We start from the raw sequence: 24740 nt of genomic DNA, 5'->3' as shown, positions 1-24740 counted from the left end.
ATCTTCAGGACGTATCCATGTTTGCGGATCAGCGGCTTGGCTGTGCCCTCAATTGAGCGCCTGCACGGGAGGCTCGCTCAGCCGCGTCAAGATAGCCAGTGATAGCCAGTGTAATACCGGAAACGAGGCGACTTTGCCTTCAAAGTAAAAGCGGAAACTTGTGTCTTGAAAAAGATAAGATAAGATAACTTAGGATAACACAACACAACACAACAAAACACAACATGGACATGAATGATGTAGCTGCAGCAGCAGCTCTAAAAAAAATAATAATAAATAATAATAATAATAAAATATATAAAAAAAAATATATAAACATATATAGAATGTAAACAATAATATAGAAAATTGGGGTAATATAATAATTATGTAATATAACATTTGTATAATAATTATATAGCCTACTATAATTATTTATATCTGTCTTTTTCTCTCTGTAAAGGTCTTGTAAAACTGCTATACAAATGTATATTATTATTATTATTATTATTATTATTATTAGTAGTAGTAGTAGTAGTAGTAGTAGTAATATTAGTATTAGTATTTATATTATAAACATGCACAACTAGAATGTATGAGTATGGGGAAAAGAAAAAGTATGGATTATACACTGGGATAACACAGGAACAATAATCAAGTATAGTATATATAAAGTATTATAAGTATAATAAAGTATTTGAATTTGAAAACAACAAACAAAATATATATTAAAAAAAAGCCAGTGGATTCATTAGCCCACATTAAATATGGAGTGATACTCTAGCTGTGTTCTAGGCTATTTTGGTGCTTGGTGCCTATTTCCTGATGAAAGAGTGCATTATGGACAGGTACATTAAAGGCTTAAAATAAATATTTGATGACTTTAACACATGAGCATATTCCTCTTTAAATACATTCTTTATTTTCACTTTGGTACTTTGTAACTATAACTCAAGGAAACGTCAAATGTGTTTTATTTTGAAAGTTATAACAGGAAGTTGTGTTTTTCATTCTTGCTAGCTTGACACGGGAGAGCAGCGCACGGTCCTCCTCCTCAGTTGCAGCCTACAATTCAAGTATGCGCCGGGAAAAATGATAAGAGGGATGTTGGGACGCTGAATCTGGGAAGCAAAACCCTATTGGCACATAGAGGATTTTAGAATGGGAAAAACCGGAGTTATTTTGACTTGATCAGCAACAATTGCAAGTGGAGTGTTTTTTCTTTTTTTTTCTTTTCTTTTTCTCATCACAATGTGTGAGGGGAAGATGTGGGCCGGATGCCAATTTGGTTTCGTTACGGATACAAGGACTGGCAAGTTATCAGCATGAATTATCAAGGAGGGAAAAATTGATATCAATGTTAAATTGGACTCTGGAGGGAGTACCATGGCGAAAAGGAAGGGACTGTTGTTCCCGCTGCTACACTTCATGGCAGAGTTTTGGCTCAGTTCGCAGCAAGTCCTTAGAATTGGTAAGTGGAGCTGGCATGTCTGTCTGATTTTTGTTTATTAGACTTATTTATGGTTAGTATATTGATTATCGCTGTGCAGTCGAGACCAATTTTGATATTTGAACCTGTAATTATTGGGCTATACGTTACAGCTCATGATCAAATTCACTCTTTCTTCACCTAACGAAAAATCACTATAGCCTACTGATCCTATAGGGATTTAGTCTGACTCAATAGTGAGTTTATACTGACCTTATCGTACATAATAATATGTTTAATCCCTCACAGTGTCAGTATAATAATAGTCCTTTAATATTCCCTTAGGGGCTTATAGTTTTGCTGATATATTTGTATAATATCCCTCTAAAATGTATAGGCCTAGTTCTGTTAGGATAACAGAATAAACTGAGCAAGAGATTGAATATGGGTTAGGGTAAGAGCAAAGAGAGTAAACATTCATTCATAGCAATTGTGTCTCCAGTGCAGCTCACTTCAGTCTTGTGCTGCAGGCAAACCAGTAAGATACATGATAGCCTTTAACTCCTGGTGCAATTAACGAAAAATCAATATAATATTCCTGTTATAGTCATACAGGGACAAAAAGTCTGTCTGTGGTACTCAGTGATACGTTTATAGTGACGCTATCATACTTTATGGTGTATTTCAATCTTTTATTGTGTTACTATAATATTCCTATATTGCTGTCCTGCAATGATTATTGTATTATTAGTATCATTTAGTATTCCTATAGGGACTTACTGTATAGTGTGCCTATGGTACTCAGTGGTGAGTTTAAAGTGATCTAATGGTACTATAGTGTTTTTTTGTCTCCTTTGGTATGACTATATAAGATAATATATATATAATATTCCTATTGGGACTTAAAGTTTTGCTGTGATATTTGTATAGTACTTGTGCTTCTAAAATTCATAATAGGACTAGTGTACTTCTTTTTTGGAATGGGGGCTACTGTAGATAGGGTTGAAAATGGGGAAGTCCACAAGAAATAAGTCTATTGGTTTTCATCAGAATCATGTTAATCCACATTTTTTAGCCAGTGCCACAGTCTCTCTGGTCTTATATGTGATCAGGTAGACCTACTGCTGCATCTGCATCTGGCAAAGGCAAGTGTGATTTGGATACAAAGATAACAAGCGATCCCAGTGAAAATGACATTATATTTGGCCCTCTATACCCAACAAACCCACAGTATTATTTGGACTAGGTGGGTATGTACGCTGCTGGCCAGTTAATATCTGTGAATCCTGATCTAGATGTCCAAGTTATCTGCATAGCCTTTGAGAGTTGACAGAAAGAGTGCTCTACTTGCAACTTCACTCCACACTCGAAATGAGACAAACAGAGCCCTCACCCAGACTATCCCCCTTTGATTTCTGATGTAACCTTGATAAAAGCGCACAATGAGCCAGTGTTTGCAAGCAAATTAATGTTCTCTGCACATTTCCCATTGGTTATCCACTATTCCTCTCATGGGTTAGAAGATTGCATCACAAAAATGACTTTTTAATTTAGGCTCCAGCTCTCTCTGCTCCAGTGAATGCCCTGGGCAACTTCGTCTTTTTTTTTTCTTTTCTACTTCTAAAGCAAGAAAAATCAGACTGGTGGCGTTGCATAACTTTAAAGGCTAATAGGCCAGTGCCACCTCCGTCCTGACAGTCCCGATCTGAACTTTGCATTGTTAATCTCTCTAAATCATCTATCACTCTCCGAGGCCACCTAATCTTTGTCATTTTCTTCATGACCCCCACGCTCATAATCTCTCCCATATGGTGTGTGGCTTGGTTCAATTAACATTTCTCTGTCTTGGCAAGTGTTGGCATCAGATTGTGACTGGCTTCCACTCCTTTCACTGGGGCTGGTAATAATGGTAAATCTTCTCCCCCAAGCCCTTAAACAACTAACACTAATCTTCTTTATGCACAAAGTCTCTTCCCCAAATATGGTACTTAGGCAGCAACCAAATCTCATCACTGGGGAGAGAGCGCGCTGAAGCAGCAGCTTGTGCTTTGGCCTCCGCTCTGTCTTTGCTGTGTTTTTTAAATTTCCTATTTGCTCTTATGCTTCTTGTATGGATGACCTCTGATTCGTTTATTACCCAGTCGACCTGCGTGATGTGAAAGCCGTTATAGCTACTACTGGCCAATGAAATATCTTATGATGTAATCCATCACCCTGTTTAATAGTAAATGTCCGGTGGTTGTATAATGTCGGTGGATTTTCCTGATATAGCGATATTGATATTAATCCTGCTTTTGCTTCTTTTGGCCTAAATGTTTGGGTGTTCGGGCGCATGCAGCTATCCTTTAAACAGAGAAACCTCAGTGCTCCACATCAAACGATGATAGTAGACTGGTTAGGACCTCCTCATTCATTCACAGTCTGGCACTGACCCAGGTTGGAGTGGTGTTGGTGTTGGTGGTGGTGGAGAGTAGGGGGGCTCTCACTGGGAACTGGACCAGAATCAGGGGGGAAGAGAAAGTAAAACACTACGTCATTGTGTCCCTTGGCCTTAAAAGGTTTCCCTTCATATGATAATTGCACAGAGTCATACAGAGTCACAGAATGGGATCAGGATCTACAGATCTATGTGTCGGTGTTAACTTCTTACTTTTGGGTTCTGGATTTTAAAGAAAGTCCACCCAGCGGCCTAAACCTGAAACATGTTGTTTTGCTTGCTCTCTGCCCTGCAGGGAAGCAGAGGAGTCTAAAAAAGTCGTAGCCTGAGGGTTTATCAGCATCCTCCTGCAGCACAAGGAGAATATTTTGTTTTTTTATGACCTCTTAGCATGCATCACCCCACAGCATTGTCTGGCCTATTAAAGATGAGATGGAAGCTCAGTGATCCTCAAAATTATATTGAAAAGTTATTAATGATAGCTATAGCAAGAATTTTGGTTTGTCCTTACTTTATATATTGCATTAATCATAAAGCTGTGATTTAAAAAAAAATATATAAACAGCGGTGTTAAAGGGAGGGAGCATCCCCTTGTAGCAAAAGTTAAGCTCCAATATTTAGGTGTTCATATGATCTATGAGAATTGAACATATAAATCATTGATTTCTTGGGTATTTATCATGTACAATAAAGTTGCTCACAAGCAGAGGCACACAGTGCTTCTGCTCTGTGGCCATAGACTTACTTACTACTTATAATTACCAAAACGTTACGTTTTGGTAATTCTCCCAGGAAGCTCCGACTTTCTTGTCCATTTATTCATTTGCTTGCTAATAGCCTATTGAGTGGCGCATTGATCCATGTGTCATCTGCAAACAGAGAGTGTGAGATGCTCATTCACACTTTTATTTAGTACCTGCGTCATTATTGAAAATGGATTCTATTCACAGTGTTGGTTTACTGTTGCCCTACACTGTGAAATGTAGAAGAAGAGCACATAAAAACGCACCGCCCCATGATGATGATGTTATACTCAAGTGATTTAACCACTGTTTGAATGGCTTAGATTCAGGTGGTTCGGTTTATAGGTACATACTGTGCATGCAGCTTTGTATTACAGAAGCCATAAAGGGTCAAATTCTTCATCAAAGACAGACCTTCATTCATTATGTAGAATATATTATGCATTTGAGTTTCATTTTATTTTCCTATTTAACTTTGGTGAAAGACCTATAGATGTGTATGCTCTCTAAACATTAGAGCCTAAAATCAGTGAGGACATGTAGGGTTCAACTCCGTCTAAAAATGAAACTTTTCAGATAAAGTGCTGCAGATGTTTTCACCTGGACATAAGTGTCTGTTTGGACCCTCAGCTGTGTTGACAATACACCCGGCGATGAGACGGGCCCTTGATTATTGATGGGGAAGTATTGTATTGAGCTACCATCGAGGCCTGGATGGTTCCCTGGTAGCCGAGACAGTTCCAAGATTATTTGTTATTTGCTCAACTTGAGACAAACTTCAGCCCGGATGGCAGAGGAAATCATTAAATGCTACTCTGGACATCACTGTTGACTCAATCTCATTGCACCAGAATAACCTATTGTGTTAGAGCCTGGGGTTGGGGGCGCACTTCATTATTTTCCCGGTGATGTGCACATAGTGTTTTGTAAAGTCTTTTAATTGGAAATACCTGTAGAGATAACAGACTGTGATTTCCTGTCTCAATTTTCAACCACATCAATATATTAGCCAATTTGAAGCCAATATTCCAAAAGTGAATATTGAGTCCTGATGCTGCTTCACTCCTGATGTCTGGATTCCTAATGGTGGCCATAGGTATGATAATTACTGAGTGATTATAGCTGGGGTTTTTGTACCCTGCTGCACAATATCCAAGCTGACCAATGAACCAGTCATTTCCTGATTCGGTGTACAACAATTCCTTAATGAAAATTTTAATCAGTACTGAAGATGTGTGCTGCCCAAAGACAGACAATTTGTATTTATACTCTGCTTTACAGAGCATTAATATTTTCCAGCAGTGTTTCGGTGATGTGGACAAGCAATGATTGCCTGGACCACCGCTCTTTATACTGAATCACAGACAAACAGCCGTCACACTGAATCCCTCAGGTCGCTCGCTGGAAATCAAGAAACTCATTATACTTTAAACAGAAATTCTTATCTCAGGTGGAAATGGGAGGAGAGATAAATGTGTTTTCTTTCACTCTGGGATATATATTTTTCTTCTAAGCTACAAAGGGGAAATGAATAAGTGAGTACTGCAATAAAATATATATTGTATTTGCCTTTTGTTGACAATAACAAAAAGTTTGGGGTATTAATAGTCTCTATAGCACATTTCAAATGTAAAAAGTATTCTTGTCTTTCACCACCGAATATCAGTGGCAGAATATGACAAATCATATTCTGATTATATTTATTTTACAATTAAATTATTTTACAAATTATTGATTTTGTAATGTCTAAGAAGTTTTGCGATACCTGTAGATGTGTACGCTCTGTAAAAGTTAGAGCAGAGGTACAAGCCTGAAATCAGCGAGGACAAGTAGGGTTCAAAACAGTCTAAAAATAGATAAACTCAAACACTATTCAGGTACTGTATGTAAATTGTTTCTTGTTAAAGAGGTTGTTGTCACTGTTTGACAGCTGCTTGCCCATTTGTTTTAGTAATCTAGCTGGGTCTTCATTGGACTCAAACTAATGCCTATGTTTTCATTTGATAGTCTTATAGGCCTATTTTATAGTAGGAGTTTGTCAATAAGGAATTAGAATTTTGTTAATTTCACATTGGCTGAGTCTGCAAATTAAATAGGGCTATAATAGCATATGAGTATATTATGAAAAGCCCCCAGTATTTCTCAAATTGTGTTTGTTCACTTGCCCACTGTTGGTCCATTCATATTATTTATCATGTAATACACTTTGCAATGCATACATAGCCTGCTTTAGCTGCATTTGGAGCTCTTGCACTGAAATGTGCACGTGATTAGAGGCTAAACACATTAATGTTAGAGAGAAAATCCAGCTAGCAGTAACTATTTTTGCTTCTCACACAAACTGGACCACCTGGACCGTTTCTACAGCCTTGTTAAAGTAGGATGCTGACAACAACGCTGTTTGGAAATGTTGCTCTGGTGCTTCTAACTATGAACCTATCCTTCAGTAAACGACCACCTGGATCGTTTGGTTGCTCCTGAATCCTTAATAGGGCCTGTGATATTTGATGCAGTCTCTGTACTTGAAGCAAAGAAACATTAAGACTGGGCTGGCAAGAATTCACGTTTATTTCTGCTTTTCTATTGAAAACATCTCAAAGGAAAAGTCACATCAAAGCTGCTAAGATGGAATGCATTGCCTTGGAAATTTTGGGAGAGAGTTGTGTTTTCTCCTGAGAATTTCATATTCCAATGAATAGAATTAAGGACTTTAACAGGTCCGAGCAGCTGCTCACTGAGGCTTGGTAACCATAATTAGGATTGGCACTTTCAAGCATGCTTTTAGTGACCGGGGAGTCCAGACAAGGCTCTCTCAGTTTGGGGTTGGAGGCTATGCTACCAAACTAAAGAAAAAGGTCATTCACAATCAAAGTCTCAAGGGGAGCTTTTTTAAAGGCCTTTTCCCCTTCAAAATCAATCACAATTTCACAAGCAATTCTTCAAAGACTGTGTGAGAGTACAATGACCTATTGCCATCTGTAGCCTCAGTGTTGAAATGAAGTCATTTGCAAACTATTGCAGCATCGAAATGGCATCAATACGATTTTTGTTGCTGGTTAATGTATGTATTGATTCACAATTTTTGAAAATGGCAGAGCTATAAAAAGAACATTAGTTTTTGCCTTTGTTACGCCCTATTAAAAAGCCCTATGAAAGTGCCTTTATAGCCAGCTTTGAAACGGTTTATCACACATTTGCGCTGGAGATGCTTTGCCCTTTCCTGGATAAAGAAATCCAAGCAGTGTCATGTCACTGATGTCTCCACCTACCTTGCTTTGGGTCTGCCTGCACATGTGAGTGTGAGTGCAGTGAGAGCAAATGTTTAGCTCTGAATGTATTATTCCAGAAATCCCATCACTAAAGGCCCACATGTTTTAGATGATTTACATTTGAAAGGCTTGTGGGGCGAAATCGACGTGCAGGGTCACATTCAGCGGGGATAAGGACACTGAATCTCACTGTCTGGTCGTCTTATTCGCAGGTGGTGACAATCCAGCGTTTCCCCCGGCCTTAATCCTAATGTTTTTCATGGCGCCGCTTTACGTAACCGAAATGTAACCCAGTGTATGTGTTTGCTCGTGCGTGGCTGGAGTAATATATGGCCATATTGCTGGCCATGGCATGCGAGGACCATCATCTTTCTGGAGCACCACAGCGGATTAAGAGTTGGATGGTTTTCAGAATGATCTTCTCAACCCCCCCAAACCCCCTCCCCCTCTCTCCGCCTGCCTGTAGCCCTGGCACACACAGCCAGCTGAGAAGTGATTGTGTTTAAAGGAGAAATGTATCTTGAAATTAAATTCTGACAGTCTCGCTCTCAGCTCATTTTGAACCATCGGTTAGTGTTTTATCTCCTTGTCCTGTTTAAGGAGAAATGTAAAATCTCATTGTCAGGCTACACCTATTGAAAGAGTCTCATTTGAGGAGGCTTAAAGGACGATTCCTGTGTTTTAGACATGTGGGTTATATTCATGTGGGTCATTCTTGCCTCGATAAAAGTTAGTACCAAGAGTTATTGTTTGGTGTCTTTTACAATTACTGTGATATTTGGTTGTCATTCGCTGATTTATCAGTGCCATAGGCTTCCAGTAAATCTGTACAGATACCTTAAACACATAAAAAAAGTACCACATTTGCCGAAATGCCATGCTGAACGCAACGATTTTGTTCTGAAAAGTTGCTCAATTTTGGAGAAAGAATTTGTGTTCAAGATGCAAGTTGGTACCTTAACTAATAAATGGAGCCATATAGGAGTGACAAGGAAATCCCTTATATATGCCTGATGAAGTTTTATTTTGTGAGTGAAAATCTTACAATAAAATGGAGCATTTACATGGAGAGAGCACGGCATCTGGTTCCTCCTGTTGAGTTCTTCAAGGTGTTGAGATTTCTACACTTGAAGCAATGTGTAATCAGCCCAGAATGGCCACCAGATCAAAAAATCATCACATAAGACCTTTAAGTCAAAGATGCTGGTGTCGGCTTTTAATGAGATCCCCACCTCTCCTATTACAGAACATGGAGGTTTTGTGAACCTTCTTGTCTAGCAGAAAAGTCAGGCCGAAGTGTTTTTACCTCAAGAAAATGAAGAAAGTGAACCGGCTATACAGACCTGAGTCTTCACTAATTTTGTTATTGAGATGTGCCAGTAAAAGGATTAACTTGCATGAACAATCTCTATTCTCAATGGGTTAATATCTATAAAGTAAAGATAGATAGATAGATAGATAGATAGATAGATAGATAGAAATAAGTGTACAAATAATGGTAAATATTGATTAGTTGATGGGTCTGTTTTGTTTAGAGAGTGAGGTGTTGGGAGAATCTGTTTTACCACAAGACCGCCTTTCACAGCCAGAGTGTTTTGGCAGCCTGAGCAGAAACACTTATCCTTTAACCTCTATACTGTAAATTACATTATGTTTTGGGGCTCGCCTATATGATGTCATAAATCCCTTGTGGATGTCTACATATTTCAGTTTGAATTCATCTAAGGTGACTGTCGTCTATAGCAGTAAATTGAAGGAAATTGGAAATATGACTGCGCAAGGTGAATGAGTATGGCGGGTCATCTGTTAAATTTAGGGTGAATTATTAGTTTAAAGAGAAAAGAAAATGAGTGATGGTGGCAGGGAAAGATTTTGACTGTGTGCCATGATAATGTATGATAGGGTTTGTTTACTCTCCATTAGACTTATTAGCCATCAAGCTGGCCCATGATGGATTGAATATACAGCTGTGTACGAAGCTTTCGGCACATGAAAAGCATGTCATGTCTAAATCACTGGCACACTTTCGTAAAAGCTATTGTGGCAGCTTGTGAAATTTAGGCCACGTAAATAGGGTGAAGTCAGGCAAGGTCGAGCTTCTCTGAATTAAATCCCGTCATCTCGGTCAAGTCGCTCAGCAGCGTTATGTGATAGAGGTACCTTGACATTTGGGCCAACTGTGGAAACGCAGTCGCTGCACCCTGCAAAATTTAACAGTTTGTTTTCAAGGAAGTGAATAACGATGTTGTGTGAAGTCGCTTGATCTTGATCTTGCTCTTTGATTATTATTCTTTTTGTAATTTGTTTGTAATCCATATCACCATAATCACCGTAAAGTTTTCTTTCGATATAGATATATATCACAATATGGCTATGCAAAATCACAATGATATTAATTGCATTGAACTGCATGGTAATGTTAGGTGTGATGCCAAACCAGTGAAGTCTGAAAAAATATTCCTTAAAATGTTTCATACCTCATTTTGTCAGTCTTTTTGGTTTCGTTTTGAACTTCAAGTCATTTTATTTCAACAAAACATACAACATATACAATGACATTGAACATACAGTGCAGCAACATACAACATATATACACACAGGGAGATATCCATACACTTTCCATTTGCGTTTTTGAATAAAATTAGCTTGTTATCAATTTGGACAACAGAATTGTGTGTCACGATATCACAACATCATCATATCATATGATCTGGCTGATACTCTAAACTCTCTTTTCCTCCTCTTCTTACAGGGGGAATCTTTGAGACGCTCGAGAATGAGCCCATCAGTGTTGAAGAACTGGCCTTTAAATTTGCTGTAACCAACATAAACAGGAACCGGACCTTAATGCCAAACACCACCTTGACCTATGACATACAGAGAATAAACCTGTTTGACAGTTTTGAGGCCTCAAGAAGAGGTAAGGATTTTGTTTTTAAATTTGTTTAGCATTTGTGAGATAAACAAATCAAACCAATCAATAAACAAATACAAAATATTACACAAACATAAAGCACAATCATTTCAGTTCATTCACAACGATTGACAGGACTAATAAACAAAGGCAAAGACCTAACGATCCTAAAAACCTGTGTACAGGGCTGAGGATCCATATTAGGTATTTGTATTCTAATTTGACTTCTCTTTTCCACTAACAGATATGCTTTTAATTAAAAAAAATACTCCCATTTCATGAAATAATATCATATAAATACCAACAACACTTGAATCAGTATATCTAGACTATGGCCCCTGCCTTCATACACAAACTCAAACTCTACTCACTGTAATGTGACAAGAAAGAAGACTAGACCTAACCAAAACCTCTCTAGAAACCCACATGCACATCAAACAGAAACACATCAAATACCAAGTACACAAGAGGTAAGGATTGTCTCATCAAATCTTGTGATGCTTTTGAATGTAATTAAAGGTTAACCACTCAAGAAAATAGGTTGTTGTCGAGCGTCTTGCCTGCTGGTCATTTGTTACTGTCCTTCTGTTCCATTATTTAGCCTGTGACCAGTTGGCGCTGGGCGTCGGAGCTGTGTTTGGCCCGTCTCACAGCTCCTCCGTCAGCGCGGTCCAGTCTATTTGTAATGCCCTGGAGGTCCCGCACATCCAGACACGCTGGAAACACCCCTCAGTGGACAACAAAGACAGCTTCTATATCAACCTCTACCCCGAATATGCCTCCATAAGCCGGGCGGTGCTGGACATAGTGCAGTATTACAAGTGGAAGACGGTCACCGTTGTGTACGAGGACGCTACTGGTGAGTGAATGATGATGATTAGATGACAGGAGATATAGTTTATTAGACCCAGAGGGAAAAACCAAAACGTCAGTAAAGTATAAAAACATCTCATCAGCGTTATATAAATCATACAAGGCAACTTTAAAGCCAAATTTATATCAAATATGGTTGTAATACTGATGGCTACATGTATCAAAATGTGAAGATTGGTTGGTATGTTTGTGCATGTGTGCATACATGCTTGTGTGTATGTCTTTGTGTGTGTGTGTGTGTGAGTGTGTGTGTTATATGCACATGTGTGGGAGTCAAACAAACGCCACATCTAAAGGTGCTGTTGAAGGGTCTGATGTAGGCAGCAAGGGACTTGTAAAGAATTAAGTTTCTGGCTGAAAAAGCTTTGGTCATGTGGGATGGTTGCAGTTTGTTTATGATGATCCAGGTTGTCCTAGTCGAGTCCTAGTCAAGTCCAGCGGAAGGCCAAGAGCTAAATAATGAGGCTGATGCATTGTGTGCTGAATCTGTCAAGGGTCTGGTTGTCAGTTGGGTTGTATTTGCCGCCTCCATCTCAGCTTTCAAAATATCCCTTCATGACTTTTCTTGGATGCACAAATCAGTGTTGTTAGATTTTCAAAATCACGCAAGGAAAAAGTTATAATTATGAAGGCTGCTGGTGAAATGACATGGTTCACTTGGATCATCCAATTAGCTTTGCTCTCATGGTGGTGTTGATTCTTTTTCTTTTTCTGTCTCTGTGCATGTTTTTCTTTTTTGTTAATTTAACCTTTATTTTATGTGTTTTCAGACTCATTACATTTTGCTCAGATTGAAAAATGTCCTCATTATATGTTACTTTGTAGTTGCCAAAGGCCGAATTTTATAACCTCCTTGGTCCAACCCAATCCCCAGGAAATGCCTCTGTTTTTTTCTATCATAGAAAAGTCTCTATTGACTAAATGGTGATCAATACAAATTGCCCGCTTTTGATTATGCTATGTACTGCAAATATTACAGCGAATTACTGCCAGTAAATTCACTCAATACCCTTAACTACATCTAAAATCATTTGTGGGGAAACACTGACACTGACAGTAAATTGGTGTGGGTGGATGAAAAGAAGATAATTAGGCTTTTCTGCCAACTTTTTTTTGCTGTTAAATTTCTGTTGATAAGAGAAGACACAGGGGGACGAGCTCTACCAGTGGATAGCAATAACATGCTGTGTGCTCAAATGCTGCTCACATACTGTGAATTGTGAGATAAACTATGTGCAAGATGGGAGATCCTTTGTAGAGCTACAAAACTGCTCCATGATAATGTAGATATACTAGAATTGTACGCAGTTTCTGCAGTATGAATACAAATATTAAATCTAAAGAGAGGAGATATCGTAGTCATCATATCAAATATCTGTTTTCAGCAACCATGTTTGTCAATGTTTACCCTTCCCTTCTGTGTGTGTGTGGTAGCATTAGCATCATATGCCTGTTCCCCAGAAGCTTTCCATCAGTAAACAGCATTTTAGCAATAACGCAAACATGAAATAACTCTACCATATTGACAGTCATTCATGTTATGTAAAAGGGCATACAATAGATTTCATCTGGTGGAAAATGATGTAAATTCTATTTTGTAAATTATATACAAATTATGACTATGATTATGATTATGATGGTGATTATTATTAGTATATTAATGAATTTAAAGGTTAGTTGTTAATTTGTGTATGTGCTGGGGAAGTTTCATGACCCATTAATTAGTTTAACAAACTTTTCATCTGACAGCAGTGAAATGGTGACTCAGCACTTGGTGGGTAAATCAGGCTGCTGACAGGTATATTGCTCTGATGTTCTTTAGGTCTCATAATTAGTTTCGCGTCTTTAGAAAAGACATCTTAACCCTGTATCCCAAAAATAAATTTGATGTTTGACTGTCTACTTTAGAAACTGTGAGTCTGTCAAGTCGTTGTAAAGTACAGTCACAACAGCGGATGGGTTTTTGAAAATGCAATAACACATTAAACCTAATCACTCCCGACAAAATCAAAAAACGGATGACATGTCTCATTAAGCATCCTTTCTTTTGCTATCCCAGATTCTAAAGCTATACATTTACCTCACTTTCATTCGGAATACTGTTATACTTTATATTCAGACGTTAAAAGTTATTTGCTGCCAAAATGCGATTCTGATTCTGAGAGGAGTATTGCCTTTGTCTTATAATTGAAGGACTGATTCGCTTGCAAGAGTTGATCAAAGCTCCGTCCAGGTACAGCATCAAAATCAAGATCCGCCAGCTGCCGACGGGAAGTAAAGACGCCCGTCCGCTGCTGAAAGAGATGAAGAAGGGGAAGGAGTTCTACGTAATCTTTGACTGCACTTACCAAACATCCGCTGATGTTCTGAAGCAGGTGAGGCTGAACGACATTAACCAGCATCTACACACACTTTGGGTCGAGGCCATTGTCTTCAGTCCTCAGTATGTAACTTCACACCTGAAATGCAACCTTCTCCCAGAAATCCAATTTGAAATTTTCAATGGAGCGTACTCCCAGTGCTTTTTTTTTTTTTTTTGTGGCATTTCTGCATTGCTTTCGGTTTAATATTCACTATGCGCAAGATTAGTCAAATTCTATCCCCTTCAGAAATCCTATGTTCATTTCCAAATCCAAGCAGAGCCTATTTTCGAGCCAGGCATCGGCCTACACATTTAAAACCAAAGGCTGTAGAGAAGATTAATTGGAAACACCATGCAAACACGAGCAAATTGAGACATTTACTCACTCGGATACTTGTTAATGCAAACCATGCAAACAATACAAAACGAGGCAATTCGAGAAATGGATGAAAAGTGTAATTTGCATGACTCCCAGGGTGCGGGTACAGCTATGGTTGGATGGCGTTAGCGGTAGAAAATGTGATTTGTGCTGGCTGGAGCAGAAGGCAGGTGTGAATTTGCAGGCAGAGGGAAAACTTTTGAGCCACTCCATCTTGTCTGTGATTCTGTCTAGATCTTGTCCATGGGGATGATGACTGAATACTACCACTTCTTCTTCACCACCCTGGTAAGAAACATGTTGGAATCAAGCCACCGTTCCAAACTTTATCTATTCTCAAGTCTACATAGACGGTTATTTTGAACTTAAACATCTGTGGTTCGCCTAAAAACTGGATTGCAAAATGTGATGCACTTTGGTGAGATGCCATGGCACTACACATTGTTCCATCGCCTTAATTAAGTGTCCTTTTATCCTGAGCGAGTATCTTTTCATACGTGTGTGTTCACCTAGAGATCGCGTTATGTAAAGACGAACATCTGTGGTTTGTTTTATAATCAGATTGTTGGATGTGTTCAGTATACTTGGCAAAATTTCCTTGGTATTATACCTTGTTCCACTGTTTTAATCAAGCGTCCTTTTACCCTTGCTGAGTACGTTACATCTATTTTTAGCTCTTTAAGGGAAAGTGATGTTAACCCTACTGCTGTTGTTCCTCTGCAGGACCTGTTCGCCCTCGACCTGGAGCCTTACCGCTACAGCGGGGTCAACATGACCGGCTTCAGACTCCTTAACATAGACAACGCTCACGTCGCCTCGGTGGTGGAAAGGTGGGCCATGGAGCGAATGCAGGCTCCTTCCAAAGCTGAGAACGGGATGATGGAGGGAATGATGACAGTGAGTTGATGTTTACCTCCACCTACCTCTGCCCATTCTTCATGTTTATCCGCTACCGAGTGTTCCAGTGTAGCTCAGTGGGTAGGAGGGATGGAACAACAACCAATACTATACTATATATTGCAGTAAGAAACAGTAACGATTATTACCGTGACCACTGCGATAACCGGCAGCTTGTTGGGAGGCTGAATAACAAACTAAAACACCCACACACAGCCTGAGTTCTCTCTCGTCTTTCATCATTGATGTTGCATTTTCCCCAAAAAAGGGAGCCCACTTTATCCTCTGCCACTCAGGAAGTGAACAGTGCCATAGAGGAAATGTCCGTGGTTAACACACAAACACAGTCATGGCTGAAGCTGGGGGATAACTTCATGAGCAGTTCTGTCTGGCAAGTGCAAAATGGACGAAAAGTTGATTACAGCCATTCAAAGCTTCCCAGTTCTCTAGAAGTTTTTGAAAGACTACAGGAATAAACATTTCTCCCTCTAAAACATTCAAATATCAGAGGTAAATAATTTGAGCTATTGTGTTATTTCTATAACACCATAAATAATACATAACACAAAATCACAGAGAGAATATGTTGATGTGTATAAATACTTGTTTTTCTTGGTCAAAACTTCTCACACCGCCTGCAATTGGTCAGAATAGAGCAGCCCATCAAGATGCTCGCAGTGTGAACAATCAGTCAGGTACTTTGGATAAAATTGCCCTTCAAACTGCGCTCAGTATGGCTGATAAGCATTTGTGATTGCCTGCTTGATTGTTCACCATTTTACTTAAAATTGCTACCCCCTAAAATTATCTCACATCTCTGTTCTAGTTGGGTTTGTTTTGGGAAACTATATGGTGTTGTGCCTGTACATCAGCGGTCCTGATGTGATAAGTGCCTGGCATGTGATTTGTGATGATGGCTGTGTGTTTTTCCAGACTGAAGCGGCTCTGATGTACGACGCCGTCTACATGGTGGCTGCCGCCTCGCAACGCGCCTCCCAGATCACTGTCAGCTCCCTTCAGTGCCACCGACACAAACCCTGGCGCTTTGGATCACGCTTCATGAACATGTTCAAAGACGTGAGTTAGGTTTATGAATGTGCGCACCCAACCCCCATCCATCTCCTCCACAGCCCGCTGCCTATATTTCATTTCACTTGGGTGCGGAAGCAGAAACAATAGAGTTTGGAGATCAGATGTGATGAAAGAGTAATGTGTGTGGCCCATTATATTCTAAATAATTTTTCCCCGGAGATGAGGATTCACGTCATGCGCTGACAATGGCTGCCGTCATCTGCATGCTTAGATTAGTGGGTTGTCAGATGGCTGCAGTGGTAACTGATGAGAGCCGTCTCTGTCCCTTTTTATGCAGGTATGGTGTGTGTGAAGGAAATAGGTTAATAACAGTCTAAAGTTTTAGACAATTCAACAAAAGATTCCCCAAACCAACCACTATCTGTTTATTTCACTCTTGCTCCTCACTGGAACCTCCAGCCAATACTTTGAATTTGAAGGATGTTGTAATAAGTCTCCTGAAGATCTCGTGTTGAAATGAAGTGTTAATTTCTGTATAAAATATTGATCTGACAGCAGAAGGGACAAGAACACAACGAGACAGAAGTACATTTATAAGCAATCATTGGCAGTTTGAAAAAGATGCAGTTCGTCCAGTTGAAATTACTCCAGTTTAATTATTGAAGCTGACTTTGTCAGCTCTCCTAAGATATATTAATTTCAGTGTAATAGCCTCTCTTGTTCTATTGCGATCTCTAATTAGATGTTTCTTTGACAAATGAGCTATTCAATGGGAAGTGGTGACAGGGTATTGAAGGACACACAGACAGTGTCCAACTCATGATCCAAGAGCCTGGAAAGCAGAGTAGATGTAAGAGTAAATGAACTATTTTGCTGTACAGTCTCAGCAGATATTGACTCTAAATAGATTTGTGATCAGCATTCTCTCATAAATGACCTGAGGCAGAAAATGTGAGCTTCTTTGTCTACTGGTGATTAAGCCGCACTGCACTGCGGTCTGTTTGCTGCTAGATAAACATGACATCCTGCCATCTATTCGAGCAGGATCTCATTTATTTTATCACATCAATTTAACGTGTATTATGATCTACAACTTATTGAGAACTTATTATCTGCTCTGCTGAAGTGCCCTTGAGCAAGACGCTGAGTCCAGGGCTGCTGCTCTGCAGCTGACCTCTGACCTCTGACCTCCGCGTGGAGGAGGGAGAGCAGAAAGAGAATTTCCCTGCGGGGATCAATAAACTTTCACATATTCAGTATTAAAACCTCAGTGTTTTAGAGGATTGTTTCATGAATAACTAACAGCTGAATAAACTTCAGTTGCGCTTTGTGCGCTGTGATTGTGGTCAGTATAATTTACTAGTGTGTTTGGAGTGGGTGAGGGAGGCTTATGGCCGCCTGAGGTGCTTTCGTGGTTGTTTTTGTTTTGTTTAATAGAAGGAGCGGATGATTTTATTTTTCATTTTTTCCCGCTGGGTGTCCGTCAGCGAGAGAAACTCTGCTGATGTTCGATCTCATGCTTAGCCTCCCATACAATCTGGACACTCCAATCAAAGACGATCCATGTCATCACTGGATGTACAGTAATGACACCAACACATGGTGGTGAGAGACACTTTTGATTGGTGAGGATTTACAAAGGAACTTAATGACAGGAATAAATCTTGATCTACATGGGATCAAGTAGGATGTGTGACATGTTCTAATCAAAGAGCGATGACACCGAATGAAACTGAAGCCCTTCACATCTCAAACTAATGTCAGTAACATCTGTACTCGGGAGATAACATTCCTCGTAATGTCATCACGTTGAAGCTTTAGATCCTAATTTGTGTTTGTGTATGTATGTGTGTGTGTGTGTGTGTGTGTGTGTGTGTGTGTGCACATGAAATACCATCCTGTCAGTAATGTGCACTTCTCTTCTTTAGTTTGAACACAGAATCATGATGTTAGATTAATTTCTCTCTTTAGTGGTTGTTGTTTTATATAATGCTTGTTTCAAAGCCTGCTATTATAGTATATGCCCACTCTTGGCTTAGCATACATTTGTTTCCATTACATTGGATTAAAAAAAATGTTTTAACTCTCAAATTCACCGACGTAATTCAATACAATTTATTAAAGAACTGACAGTACAAGATGGCGGAACACAAAGGTTCAGTGTGTTTTTTAGAGCTGCAGTCTGTTTATACGCCTGTAGTTGGTTTGTTAAAAAAGTCCACATTAAGTGATTTTGGAGTATTGTTTTTAGGAATTACCTGGTTACGGTGTGACAGAGATGGAGCTGGCAATGTCCTTTTCGTAGGAAGATTTAAGGAACGGACCGCTCAGCTTCCTCAGTCAGCGCAGAATTGAAATGCAGCTCATTTCTCTCAGCCTTGAGTCATTTAAGATTGAGATTTAACCTTACCGCTATTCAATTCTGAGCCCACTTCATTATCAACTCCATTCAAATATCTCTGAGCTCTGCTGGCCACCCGCTGCTCTCCAGTCAGGAAGGGGCCACGCCTGCCTGCTCCATTTACATCACTGTCCACCATGCTACACATTCCTTCATATTTTCTATGAGGAGCCAATACAAAAATGAGAAAAAAAAAGAAGAAAGCCTTTGTCAACCATTGCTTGATGTACAGGACTCGTCAATTTTTCATCTCCATATTAATCCGTGTTTCCATTCTTTCACGCTCCTGCTGTTTTTGCACCTTTGTATAGGTCAGATAAAGAACTGAGGGATTCATTTGTTTTGTTTTCTGCCCTCTCTTCCCCACAGGCTCAATGGAATGGCTTGACAGGACAAATAATTATAAACAAAACAGACGGCCTACGCAAAGAGTTTGATCTAGATGTCATCAGCCTGAAGGAAGATGGCTTGGAGAAGGTGAACTATCTGACCCACATTTACAATGACAGACGATGCCATTATTGTAGACAGAGTTGTAAAGAGTAGAACAAATGTTTTAGACAAGTAGAAGTACTGCATGTTCCAATTTTACATCCAAAACTTAACTCATTATCTGTTTTGACATGGTTCTTGCAAATATTTGTACTGGTAATTTTCAGCCCAATGTTTGTGGATATTCCTTTAATCATACTGACAATGCTACTAGCAGTTATCAAGTTGAGAATGACTGAATGTTGTACTGTAAATGACAGATCTTAACTTAGAAATTACTCAAAATTACTCATTACTCAAGTAGAAGTAAATGCACAAACATTTAGAAGTACTCAAAAATTGCAATTACTCCCAAAAAGTACTCTAGTGCTATAATCAAAGTAGTTGTAATTAGTTACTTTCCAACTCAGCATTAGAAGCCAATATACGCAAGCATAAATTGTCTATATATCTCATAGCAGCCACTAGCACTGTTCACTCTTTTTTTTAAGTACAGTACTATGCAATTAAAATGCTGTTTTTTTTATTATTTCTGCAAGACAATCGCGGGCAACAACCGCCTGAATAAAGTGTGGAAAAAGGTCTGTACTTTGGCTGCCTTGTCAGACTAAAGTAATGGTGAAATTGCTGACTAATCTTCCCCACCTACTGCCCTCTGTGATGTCTCCCCGTTTCATGTGAAGAAAATGTGTTAGGTGCTGGAGGAAAGAAATGTCCAACATTTCTGTCAGGTTTTTTTTTGACATGCTGTGTTTTGTGCTTCTTTTCCTTTTTCCTCCCCCACTCTCTCCGTCTCTGCTGCTTCTCCTAATTACGGAAGAGGATTAGGGCCACATGTGAAAAATGTATTTGAGTTCTGAGTTTAAAGTCAGAATTCTGAGTTTAAAGTCAGAATTCTGAGATTAAAGTCAGAATTCTGAGATTAAAGTCAGAATTCTGACTTTAAAGTCAGAATTCTGAGATTAAAGTCAGAATTCTGAGATTAAAGTCAGAATTCTGACTTTAAAGTCAGAATTCTGACTTTAAACTCAGAACTCAAATACATTTTTCACATGTGGCCCTAATCCTCTTCCGTATCCTATTGTATATTTTGACTCCTTGTTTTTTTTTTTTTTTTTACCCTCCTTTGCATTGATGACTCTGGGAACTAAGGATCTATTCTTTGACACAGAGTAGGAACACATTATTCAGTCAGTGTGGTTATATATTGTGATCTGGATGTTTCATTCTTCACAGATCGGCGTGTGGAATTCCCAGACGGGCCTTAATTTGACGGAGAACAACAAGGACTCCTCTACAAACGTTACCGATTCAATGGCCAACAGGACCCTCATTGTCACTACTATTCTGGTATGAACACGCTGAAGGTAAATCGGTATCGGACAGCATTCGATCGGGAATGTCTACTGATGAATGTCTATGCTGTGTCTTGCTCCAGGAAAATCCTTATGTCATGTATAAGAAATCTGACAAGCCGCTGTACGGGAACGACCGCTTCGAGGGCTACTGCCTGGACCTGCTGAAGGAGCTGTCCAACATTTTGGGCTTCGCCTACGAGGTGAAGCTGGTGTCCGACGGGAAGTACGGCGCTCAGAACGACAAGGGGGAGTGGAACGGTATGGTGCGAGAGCTCATCGACCACGTGAGTGCCGATCGAAATCGAATTGTATCGACAGAGAAAGAGGGTGTAAAGTGATCAACAGTACCGGCTGTCTGTTTGACCGTGGCTCTGCTTGGTGTTTTTCCTCTGTGCCAGGTGGCTGACCTCGCCGTGGCCCCTCTCACCATCACTTATGTGAGGGAAAAGGTGATTGATTTCTCCAAGCCCTTCATGACGCTGGGGATCAGCATCCTCTACCACAAACCCAACGGCACCAATCCGGGAGTGTTCTCCTTCCTCAACCCGCTCTCTCCCGATATCTGGATGTACGTGCTCCTGGCGTGCCTCGGCGTCAGCTGCGTGCTGTTTGTCATCGCCAGGTAAACTGCCGCTCAAAAAATTTGAACTCAATTTGATTTGCCATACAAGGGTTAAGCGTATGTTAAACAGGACCAAACAAAAATGCAGTTATTGGAAATGAAACTATGCTGAATTTACTTGATAGTGTTATATTCCCTGGTTGGGGTTGAGCTTGTATAACTCAATTTGGTGTATATAAAAATACAGCCATAAAACAGATTGCCCAATAAGCTTTGTTGTCTCAATCGATTATAAGGGCAAGAAGGGACCAAAAGAGTGATTTTTGTGTGTGTGTGTGTGTGTGTGTGTGTGTGTGGGTGGTTAGGTGGGTGTGTACAAAAATACTAAACCATCACTCCATCCAGAGTTTAGCTTGACAGCTTTATCATGGTACAGTAGGTTTGCCTAAAGCAATATTTCACTTTGGTTTCTTGTGTGCATACTCCCATATGAGGTCATGAACAGTCAGCCACTAACATTGGCTGCCACAGGTATCCATAGTTACAGAATTTACTTGCTTGCAATTAGAAGAAGACCTTGTCTAAAAAGCACGCTGCTCACTCACCAGGGTGATGTGAAATTTCGAATGATATTATTTTTCCTGAAGTGAAAATTAATTTTGCCTGTTGGCAGTATTTCAATAATGAGAGCTGGAAAAAGAGGCTAAATGCAGGTAGTAAGTAGCCTACAAATTCTCAGATCAGCTGTTGCCAGAGACTCACTGTTCATGAAATATGGTGGCATGTATGCTAAAATAAGTGAAAAAGTCTCTTTGAATGATCAGGTTTCTTTTGCATTTATTCCTGTCATTAAGTTCCTTTGCATTATTAACTAATTAATTAACCCTGTACCTGCAGGTTCACTCCCTATGAGTGGTACAACCCTCACCCCTGCAACCCAGACTCAGACGTGGTTGAAAACAACTTCACTCTGATAAACAGTGTCTGGTTTGGAGTCGGAGCACTTATGCAGCAAGGTACTCTCACTGAAATTATTTTAGTATGTTTTAGAGTTTATTTTGTACCTGTCAGATGCTTCAGTTTGTTACAGTTGCTACAGACAGAAAAACCTTTTTAATGTGCTTGGTAAAGAATAAGATACTAGTTTGTGCCGGGGTTAATTTTCCTTTAGATTTATTGCATTTGAGGCGTTTCTTTGTGCAGTTTCTCATCTATCTTATGTTATTGTTATCTTATAGGATCAGAACTGATGCCTAAGGCGCTCTCCACAAGGATAGTCGGTGGAATATGGTGGTTCTTTACATTGATCATAATCTCATCATACACTGCCAACCTGGCTGCCTTCCTCACTGTGGAGAGAATGGACTCACCAATCGACTCTGCGGATGACTTGGCCAAGCAAACCAAAATAGAGTACGGTGCTGTGAGAGATGGCTCCACCATGACCTTTTTTAAGGTAACATTCCTAAAAAAATCATTAAATAAATCCTCTTTTGCACTTAAGTAAGTAAGCATGCAGCAATGAGGGAGAGATACAACAAGAACAACACCTTTGATCTTAATTGCCGTGACGGGTTTTAGATATTACAGTAACATGGCGTGACCCATATGATGGGATGACGCCGAAAAAAAGATAATTTGTTCATGTGCATGAAGAGTAAAGGGGTGAAGGTTAGGACTCTGGCAACTTGTCACCCTCATGCAGTCATCCAAGCAAAAATCCTGTGGGGAATTTATCCATTAAGATTTCAAGGATTGATCGCCTTTAGCGGCACAGCCAGGATATCTGAATGTACACTGCAAATTGAATGAACTCAGGGAGATTTGTACACAGTTGTCACATCCCATCTGTTTGAAAGTAGAGAAGCAGACAGGGATTTTTGCCCTTCTATGCATCAGAGTGATGGTTCAGATCAGCAGATATTCTCTGAATACTGTTTCATTTGATTTATTCAAAACAAGCAAACATCAACTGTTGACCTTTTAATCATCTCTTCTACGCAAACCTCCATTTTTTAAGTTGTGAATTGCTGTGTTGACCGTCAAAAGGAACTATTTTAACCCCGATAAATCCTTCTTCTCATTCAACAGAAATCTAAGATCTCCACTTATGAGAAAATGTGGGCATTCATGAGCAGCAGGAAAAACACCGCCTTGGTGAAAAACAACCGGGAGGGGATCCAGAGGGTCCTCACCACGGATTACGCTCTCCTCATGGAGTCGACCAGCATCGAGTACATCAGCCAGCGCAACTGCAACCTCACGCAGATCGGAGGCTTGATAGATTCAAAGGGCTATGGAGTGGGAACCCCCATTGGTAAGACTCATAAGTAACAAACCATATAATAACAGTAATAACCAACCAAGCTATCACTTAAATAGATATTCAACAGTGTATCAACAGACTGTCAGTTAGATGTTTTCAGTTTACAAGCAACAAATGTTCAACAAGCTATCTGTAATTTATGTCAACGACCTACCGATTATCAAGTACACCTGCTAAAATGGCTATGAATACACTGTTGGTAAGTTTAGGGTTAAGTTTAGGCACATAAAAAACTTGGTTATGGCTATTGGCTAAAATGCAAATACTATAATTTCAAGGGTTAGGTCTAGGGTTAGGTCTAGGGTTAGGGTTAGGTTTAGAGTTTAGGGTTAGTGTGTTAGTTTGTTAAATTGTGACTGGCAAGCCATCTCATTTGTGATTTCTACAGCAGAATAAAATGTTGCTAATATCGTGATTTATTGTTCTTCCCCATGATACGTATTGTGACATTTTTGTATTGCGATATACTGAATTTCGATATATCGTTCCATCCCTATTGGACATTAAGGCAATTGACTCATGAAACAACTTCATAGGTAGGAATGTGTTTCTCCTTTGCTGATAGTCAACAGATAATCAGTTGATGAAATCTGTTGATTAGCACTTCTGATGCCTCTGATAGTCTCCTATCCTGATGCTTGTGTATTTTTTCCCCAGGGTCTCCCTACAGAGACAAGGTCACCATCGCCATCTTGCAGCTGCAGGAGGAGGGGAAGCTGCACATGATGAAGGAGAAGTGGTGGAGGGGGAACGGCTGCCCGGAGGAGGACAGCAAGGAGGCCAGTGCCCTGGGCGTGGAGAACATAGGGGGCATCTTTATTGTGCTGGCGGCCGGACTAGTCCTCTCGGTTTTTGTAGCTATTGGGGAGTTTATTTACAAATCCAGAAAAAACTTGGACATTGAGGAGGTGAGTGTCGGTCAGTGTGAATGGCACAACAAGTATTAACACGATCAGAGACTGTCGCGAACCTAATACACGTTTATCATTGTCTTCAAAAGGACTACAGTAATCGCTGGGCCAACAAAAAAATTTTAAAGCAGAAAGTTTGAATGTGAAGAACTGCAGTGTTACAATCAAAAACAAATTACTTTATTGTTTAGTGTTTTAAGTAGTTTTGATGTAGAGCACATGAACATTTTAGTCTGGATTTGGAACGATACGTTTTAGACCCTATTTATGATGACAGATGGTTGTTGACTCCTGACAACGCAACACTTGACCATCTTGGCCTTGCTGTTTTTACCAGTCAGAGAATTTTTAACATTGTTTTGTGTTGAAAAAAAGT

At 39.7% G+C, this 24740-nt stretch overlaps 1 protein-coding gene across 2 annotated transcripts; it reads left to right on the top strand.

Annotated features, from left to right (window-relative positions):
- Positions 1-1365: 1365 nt before the first annotated feature.
- LOC139641229 (glutamate receptor ionotropic, kainate 1) lies at positions 1366-24400 on the top strand. 2 transcript variants are annotated; one of them, XM_071515520.1, is made up of 16 exons: positions 1366-1450; positions 10610-10777; positions 11373-11630; positions 13838-14019; positions 14620-14673; positions 15109-15282; positions 16216-16359; positions 19085-19192; positions 19747-19788; positions 20444-20557; positions 20646-20849; positions 20964-21187; positions 22025-22143; positions 22366-22583; positions 23219-23444; positions 24111-24400. In XM_071515520.1, the coding sequence occupies exons 1-16, from the start codon at positions 1366-1368 to the stop codon at positions 24398-24400; spliced, it is 2610 nt and encodes an 869-aa protein (XP_071371621.1). The 2 variants fall into 2 exon arrangements, with proteins under 2 accessions (XP_071371621.1, XP_071371622.1); XM_071515521.1 differs by lacking the exon at positions 19747-19788.
- The last annotated feature ends 340 nt before the right edge of the window (positions 24401-24740 follow it).

The sequence above is a fragment of the Centroberyx affinis genome, unplaced genomic scaffold (assembly GCF_046629955.1).
Source record: "Centroberyx affinis isolate AG114_WGS23_722 - 3 ecotype Tasmania unplaced genomic scaffold, CSIRO-AGI_Caff_v1 ptg000358l_1, whole genome shotgun sequence".
NCBI classification, from domain to species: domain Eukaryota; kingdom Metazoa; phylum Chordata; class Actinopteri; order Beryciformes; family Berycidae; genus Centroberyx; species Centroberyx affinis.
This window is presented reverse-complemented; position numbering and strand designations above follow the sequence as displayed.

Bases quoted from the DNA above. Each gene is read 5' to 3' on its own strand.
- LOC139641229 (XM_071515520.1), top strand. From the start codon at position 1,366: ATGGCGAAAAGGAAGGGACTGTTGTTCCCGCTGCTACACTTCATGGCA. The intron at 20,558-20,645 runs GTATGAACACGC...GTCTTGCTCCAG, and splicing joins TCATTGTCACTACTATTCTG to GAAAATCCTTATGTCATGTA. The intron at 22,144-22,365 runs GTACTCTCACTG...GTTATCTTATAG, and splicing joins CGGAGCACTTATGCAGCAAG to GATCAGAACTGATGCCTAAG.